The sequence below is a fragment of the Andrena cerasifolii genome, chromosome 2, assembly GCF_050908995.1.
Source record: "Andrena cerasifolii isolate SP2316 chromosome 2, iyAndCera1_principal, whole genome shotgun sequence".
In the NCBI taxonomy this organism is placed as follows: domain Eukaryota; kingdom Metazoa; phylum Arthropoda; class Insecta; order Hymenoptera; family Andrenidae; genus Andrena; species Andrena cerasifolii.
In genome coordinates, this window is record NC_135119.1 from 1,340,703 (window position 1) to 1,349,032 (window position 8,330).

An 8,330-nucleotide genomic window follows, 5' to 3' on the forward strand; every position below is an offset into this window, starting at 1 on the left:
GGCAGACAAAATTCAATTTTCCGTGCTGTATAGGAGCTTTAGACTGTACACACGTGTTACAGGAAATATCCACAAGTAGAATGGTTTACTCGTGGAATTGTAAATACGTGAGGTAAAATTTTTGTTTTTAAGAAAAAAAGCTTTTTCAAAAGTTTTGTTGACGGAAGTTTGTAACGCTTATTGCACCATTAAACTTTTGTTTGAAACATTTTTTTCCTTCTGTTGCACTTTGCGAGTTACACGGGAAAAAGTGGAAGTGCCTATTTGACTTTGAGGTTAGTTTTAAAGGGCGATAGGGCCCAAATGAAAGACACCGTTGTTCTTGTTTTGAATCACTTTAAAAACCCATAAAGTTGCGTTCTAATCGGTGAGTCTGTACAAAGAAAGTAAAATTTTGTCAAACATAGGTGTGCAACGTATTAATTTTATTTTCTTAAGTAATAATGTTCGATGTAAAAATTGTCCGACGAACTGGATAAAATAATACGTTTATTTAAATAAGAATTTTTTTTTAAATATGTAAATACGGTTGTATTTACGGTTGTATGGTTTACGTTATGGTGCAAGTAATGTACAGTAGGTACTGGAAACATTTATTGCATCAGTTAAACAGTTAGTGTGCAAACTTCCACCCTCATTTAGTATTAGCATCATTAGTATTGGGAAAGTATTTTTGTGCGATTGTTGACTAAGTAGGCATAGAGTGACCGAGGCTACTTTATCAAGCAGGGTGTTACAAAGATTGTTCCACAGGGCGCGGATTTGGGGGTGATGCAATAAATATTTTCAGCACTCTATAGTTGTACAGTTGGATATTATTCAACAGGATAGGGGGAAATAACAGAATCCTACGTTCTCCGCAACCACAACCCTGATATATTTCCCTCTCTTCATACAAAAACATATCGTACAGATGTTTCAACCGTGAACTTCGTCACGACATATATAATGAACTCTCAACAAGTTGCGTGATCGTTACGTTTGGAATATCATTCTTAAGCTCTATGCGGGAAATTGTTGAATGAACACAATGTAACTGTCGTTACACCTTCAGCATCTAAATTGAAGTTTCTCAAGAAGAATTATGCATGATCGAGGAATATTCGCCAAACCGTTTCATTCTTTCTTTTTTTTTTTTCAAAAAGTACGAAATATGATACTGCTCCTAAATCCCTGTATAATTCTTTGGTAAAAAAGCAGCAAATTCTCAGCAGTTAGATTGTCTTTACTCGTTAAAGAAACGCATATATCCTTAGAGTAGTAATGAGAAATAGATTCCAATGCACGATGAATTGTACTCGGCGATAAAAATATTTTGCTGACTTTCATTTGCAACAGCTTTTTTCGTGGCACGCCTTTTGACCTTTTCTTCTGCTGTTTATTTAATCTTTCTCTAGATATAAATTAACTTCACAACCCTGAAATTTCTGGTCCATTCATAGCGATTAAAGTAGCGTACGTATGTATGTTAACGTTAATCTCCTTCTTACATGTCCTCAACGTCTTACTTAACAATGAACAGGCAACCAGGAACAGCGTGCACATTTTATCTAAAGCTACGATAACCTTTTAACCAATGGCCAGGAGGAAGCCGTTGCACCATCTCCAGAACCTCAAACGAACGACAATCTCTTTGAGAACGAGTTGCTCGTTCCTCTGAGCACTTCGAGATCGACGGAATATCTTGTCAGGGGTATAAACATAAAATTCGATTTAGATGCGGATATTTCGCGTTTAAAGAACGACTTTTCGCTCGGTCTACACACGTCTCTTATCAGCAATGAGAGATCGAATGTAGGCACTTCCTCTAGGATCCATTGTCTTGTCAGCTCGTTCCTTCCGTTTCTCGACTATGTGAGGCCGATGCTGCATGTAAGTAGGTACTAACGATTGTGAAAGTATCTCTTCATCGACTGTTCGGGAGTATGGTGAATTTCTTAGGACTAGTTACGCATGAATACTAGAAAAACGCTGCAGAGGACAGAGGACAGTATTAAAAATTTCGGTGGTAGAACGTTCGGTGTCGCCGCGTTGCAGTAGTCAGTCAAACACGAGCAGACTTCCTGGCGACCACCGAAACCGCTTCGCTGGTAACACTTCCCATTGTAATTTGACTCAGCCCATCCACAACCTCTTATAACTCGAGTGTCAGCTGGAACTGCGCAAAATACATACAATCGTTAATATTTTTGTTTTGTTATAAACGCTATAGATAGTTTGTCAAATGTTGTCGCATATTAAGGGGATCTTTCGGTCTAGAGCCCCCAAAAAATAGGCGATCTTTAGGAATTAATTAAAGGAAAACTACTGTATATAATTTAATGGGACTTGTTGCATTGTATTAAGGATGACTTAAATTATAGAGATATATTTTTTGTTTTATAATTAATCATTGCAGACGGCACTGGGGAGTCGTTAAAGTCAAGGCGTCAAAAAAATCATCCAAATCGGTGGGATCTGTATCTCCAAAAGTTATTATCCGATTCGACTGAAACTTTTTTTTTTTAAAGAATATACTTCTGGCTAGGGGGGAAACCAGAAAAAAATATAAAAATGACATTTTTTAGGAAACAACGACACTTGAAGTTTGAAATCACGTTTTCCCTATATTTTTCATCCTTTCAACGCCTTTGAAAATTATAAATTTTCAATTTTTTGTATTTTTTTCTGGTATCCCTCCTAGCCAGAAGTATATTCTTCAAAATAAAAAAGTTTCAGTCGAATCGGATAATAACTTTTGGAAATACAGGTCCCACCGTTTTGAGAACACTGTTTCGAGAAAAACGCGTTTAAAGTTTTACGTGGGCGCCGAGTTGTTGCCGCTACTCAAATGCCTATAACTTCGGGAATTTTACGAATCTCAACAAATCCTATTAGACACGTATTCTTAAAAGGTTGAACATTCGAAAAAAAAAATAAAAAAAAATCGACTTTTAGACCGGAAGGTCCCCATAATGTACGGGTAATAAGGCCCAGCAGGTAATAAGGATCAGTCGTCATATTTCCGTGGTAGGACAATCTACGATACTAGTAGTATTATCCATTGCTTTTATTACATACGAAATGTCATTCCAACAGTTTCCGCGCCGTTGATACCTATAACGTTTACCGGTTGTAAATTCAACAAGTGTTTCCACGTCAACTTTCGTTGCTCGAATTATAACAATCACGTCGTTTTTCTGGATTTGTGTTGGGAGTACTCATCCTCCAATTATTACACTACTACAAGTATGTATAAGTACATACATGTTGGCAACGTATTCCCAGAAAATTGATGAATTTGTAAAGTGCACGTTTAACACATAACCTCAATAATGAGGAAGTGACATAACAGATAATAAGGCCCACCAAAATATTAAGTGAGAATGATATTGGGAAGAGCTCCGAAGCACGTGTCACGTCAACTGGATGAAAAAAAAGTCTGCGAAAAAGGGCCCATTGCATCCACCTCCAGAGAAAATGTGGACGCCAATTTCGAAAAGAATTGGTTTTGCAGATTATGCGCAACTGCATTCGAGAGTCATTCGCACTAGGCTCACACCTGAGAACGAGGATATCTTTGTTTGACCGAATTGTACACCTTAAACGGATGGGCCTAATTACCTGCTCTACATAAAACAAGGCCTATATACAAGGTTTTCAAAAATCTAAAAATGTCCGTGTTTGTTGTTTTCATATATTATTCAAAATATCTGAGTTTACAGTTTAATGTTCATAAATTTCTATGAAATAAAAAGTTCTCAAAAATGTGTATCATTATTTTTTTTTAAAAAAATATGATCCTTAACCTTTAGAGGGCCGGGATTTTTTCATTGAAATTGTAAATTTTATTTTCTTAAAATTTATGCATATATACCACCAAAATGACCGGCAAAGTGTCCAAATATTTAGGTGGCCACTATAGTGCAACTATTCGTGCAAAATCACGCGAAAAATCAGAATTTCAACTTTAAATAGCCGCCAGTTTGTTTTAAATTAATATTTCGGAAAATTCTCTTTGTCAACCTGAGGATACATTAATACACTAACAAAATATTTTTTGTTATTTGATTTTAGACTATCTGGTTCCGAATGGCAGTGCTCACCGCAAAACCAAATTTTTAAAAATGCTTCTTGGATGTCGGTTGTTACTTTATTATAAACGTAAATATTTTTCTATGAAAAAATTAACAAATGTTCTTTAAATGTTGCCCTTTTGAGCGCAAAAAATTGTAAAAATATACGCTTCCGCTTCTTCAAAAAAAATTCACAAATATTCGCCTCTTTTCGGCCGCCTGACTAGGTATAACCCTTTAGGTGGACCTTATTACCCGCACTTACCTTACAGCTTATAATATGTACTATTGTGTGATAGAAGCTTTTTAATATTAATCAAGCTGCTGTAGCATGCTTGGCAATATACAGTGGAGGACAAATTATGTGGACACACTTTAAAACAGAATAACTTGTTTAAAATTGGTCCAAGCGATTTGAGTTTCTTTGAAAAGCTAGAAGGATTAGTTTGCTACTTATTTAGGCGACGTGTCTCGTCGTTTTTAAAAAAATTGCAATTGGTCGGAATAGCGAAGAAAATAGTGACGGTCGTTTTTTCAACTTCTTTTCTAAGCCTGTAATAAAAATTTAAAAATCCCTTTGGTAGATTTAAGTAAGTTGTATACATGCTGAAAAATTCATCGAAATCGGTTGATGCAGAAACAAGCGACAGGCACCGAAATATGTAAGGATTTTTAGGTTTATTACAGTGACAAACTAAAAAATGCCGCAAAACTGTGATTTTCATCAATTTTAACTCTTTGTAGCCCATAGCTATGTTAACCGAATTCGATGAAATTTTAACATGTATACAATTTACTTAAATCCACAAACTCAGATAAAGAAGTTGAAAAAGCGACTATTTTCTTCGCTAATCCGACCAATTGCATTTTTTTCAAAACGACGAAACACGTCACCTAAGTAGCAAAGTAATCCTTCAGGCTTCTCAAAGAAACTCAAGTTGTTTGTTGTTTGTTTTTATTGTTTTCCTGTGTTTTAAGCAGGATGGCGTTTCAAGCTTATTTTTGCTTATATTGCTCAACGAACTATAAGTCCCATTTTTTGTTCCCCCTCTCTCCTACGGGTCCCAGCAGCAGCAGCGCACCGGGAAAAAAAGGTGGTCTCCCATCTTTCCTCGGTACACCGCCCCGTGATGCTTAACTTCGGTGATCTAACGAGAACCGGTGTTTTCCATCACGGCTACGGCCGCTGGTGAAACTTCTGTTTTAAGGGGTGTCCACATACTTTTACCCCCCACTCTACATACATATATGCGACTATCTATGACATAATGAGGGTGCTGTAATGCTGTATTAATCTCCGTTAATATAGATAGCGTAGCGTCGCAGAATATTGTATTAATATTTAGTAGGCCAAAGACACCGTTCTTTTTATTACTATGTTTATTATTGCAATAGTTACTGCTACTTTTTTAATCCCTCGTCATTGACACGTATCTTGTAACTAGTAATGTCGGAGTTGAATAAACGAACGCGAATAAGGGTGCGCAAAGATTACAAAACATTAAACTAACGACGATAATTTTAGTTGAATGAAATAATTTACGCATTACTTACGCCCATTAACGCTAAACTCAATAACTTGCGTAATCTTCCTGCACATCGTGTATTTTGCACCGTCCTTGAGATCGGAGCAATCTTTTTTAAGGGCATCCGGTGGAAGTTCGTCGGCGCATCGGCTGTCATTGTGGCTATTACACAAGTAGCATTGCATGGAATTTATACCTGTAACATTACAAGAGCACTTGTACCGAAATAACATTTCTTAATGAATATATAAACCAAAACAATTAAGAAACGTTAATGAAAATTTCGAATATCGCTGCTTGGCATTGATAGTGTGATAAATTAAAAAATACCAATTTAAGCAAATTATATTATCAGTATTAGTCCAACAATTAGTCGGATGTAAATTTTAATCTGCTTCTCCCGTAAAATTTACATTTCATTAATTATGCCACTATTGATCAGCATTGCCAGCAGCAATATACCTAATCATTGTCTGATTGTATACAAAGTTTAACCTCAGTTTCCTAATACTTCGAAGCACCATGCTCCGAACATTACCGAGCGACTGATAAGAAGGGTCAACGTAAAGCGAAGATAATACGACGATCAACCGATTTATGCTAAGGGGTATCAGTATGCTACTTGTATTTTAAATGTAACGTTTTGACATGTATCAGTGTACGCGTACATGCGCGTTACTTTAATGTACGCATGCATATGCTTATGTAGGTCAACGTTTAACACTTATTGTTAGTGTAAGTAATGAATAGATAGGCGTTTATTTTAGACAAAAGGGATGCTTAATAGCTATTGCTTGGCCGGATGATACTATTGATATTGTAAAAGCTGTAAATTCCGATCGCGGAAAGGTTCATCGTCCTCGCGACCCTAACTGATATAAAAATCAATGCAGCTACCTGCCCTGAAAAGATGCGACAATAAATTTGCTCGCCTGCCTGCAACTCCTAAGCTCGTTTCAGCGATCGTTTCTCATTTTCGGAATTACGAAGGTGAAGTGTTTTCCCTAATGGAATAAACATGTTAAACGACGTAATATAACTCAAGGTATATATAGGTATATACTTATTAGTTGACGAAATTATCTTAAAAATTAGAATAAAAATGTCAATAAAGATGTAGAAAATGTTACTAGCTCAAAAATGGGAATTATTAATGCCACGAAAATTATCTTGCGAATGATTTTTTTTACAGACATTAGTGATTGAAATCGTCGTTTTTCCTTCCACGCTCAATGATAAATACCGAAAAAAGATAATTTTACACGAATAAGTTGTTCCTTTGCGCACAGTTCGTTGTTATTGATTTTAATGAATTTCGGAATAAGGTGGATTTTTCGAAGCACGCAATTTCAATAATTTCCCCTAATTTTAGATGGCAGGCAGTAAATTCATCGTGTCGGCATAACATTACACACGTACGCAGTTATTATCAAATAGACTGACACTGTATCTCAACACTTGACTCCTCTAGAACGAGGAAGTAGTTTGATCCACTTCCACGATAAAACCTATCCTCACCTCAATTACGAGCGTCCAGGAAAAAGTTTAATAATGTTACAGATCCGAGTCAAGCGTACCTTCAATACAGCATATTTTTACATTTCATAAACATATTTAGGCAAACCGATTGCAGACCAAACATTAAGAGTGCGTTTACACGCATGACTCCTGCGTTGCGAGGCGGTCATCTTGCTGACCAAAGGTAAAAAGAAGGAAAAAAAAGACTTGAATGCTGTTGCAAAAACTGTACAGTTCATCCCACGGCATAGCATGTAACATCTCAAGTGTGGTACTCAAGAGGAGTGTGTGTCGCACAGAAGCTCGTACCATTCAACCATTATGGACAGCAACGAACCAGAGAAACTAGGTCTAAGAGGAACACGAAGATCGATAGCAAGCAGTCTCGTAAACCCAGGCCAGATCGTTGAACCAGGGAAACTAGACTGGACGCCTAGACGCTTACCATAAAAACCAAACACAGCCAAGAGGCAAAGGACGAGGATGATTGAGCGCCCCATGTTGGTATCCGTATCCTTGCACGTCCTTCAGCGATCAACGTTCCTCGCGGCCACCGTTCGTAGTTTGCACGCGACTAGGCAGGCGCTCAGGCTGTCGTGAACAAGAGGGAGGAAAAGAGAACGAAACGCGGCCAAATCAGGGGTTGACGAGGCCAACCATTCGGCCTCGGTAGCTGCTGAAGCACTGTTCCACGATCCCCGTTGCCGCTCGATGCGATTGCAGCGCAAGCCCGCTAACCAAGGCGGCGATGCTCGTAGCACTGACAGAACTATGAGTACGTGATTGCGCGCGAGTGATACAACCGGGGCTGACAAGACGAGGCGAGACGGACGGAAAAACGGACTTGTCAACGAATAACTCAAGGCTCAAACGATCTAATCACGGGCCGAGGGAAAGTTTCGTCGCTCCTCGTGATTCTGGTACTCCGGTTGTCCTCGATGGGACGAGCAGATTCCACTGGTACACGCTGCACGACGAAATCAATATTTTTAAATAAACTGAAAAAGGACTGCACCTGTCCACGGTTGATGTTTGAAATCTTTTTACACTTGCGCCTACTGTCGATTGGTGGATCAGGATTTCGGTGTAGAGCAGAACCTCGATTATCCGAACTGGGCGACCGACGCGATAATCGGATAATCGAACTTAGACTTTCTGTAGTAGAAATATGTATTTCGTTGATGCAACAACGACATAACTTTAAAATTTACGATTTTAGGGGAAACGAGTT

The 8,330-nt window shown here is 37.9% G+C and overlaps 1 protein-coding gene across 1 annotated transcript; it reads right to left on the reverse strand.

Moving 5' to 3' along the window:
• Positions 1-853: 853 nt before the first annotated feature.
• LOC143378637 (uncharacterized) lies at positions 854-7,870 on the reverse strand. The gene is made up of 3 exons (XM_076830508.1): positions 7,545-7,870; positions 5,610-5,777; positions 854-2,158 (listed from the first exon to the last, which is right to left on the reverse strand). The coding sequence occupies exons 1-3, from the start codon at positions 7,597-7,599 to the stop codon at positions 1,944-1,946; spliced, it is 438 nt and encodes a 145-aa protein (XP_076686623.1). The 5' UTR covers positions 7,600-7,870; the 3' UTR covers positions 854-1,943.
• Between the last annotated feature and the right edge of the window lie 460 nt (positions 7,871-8,330).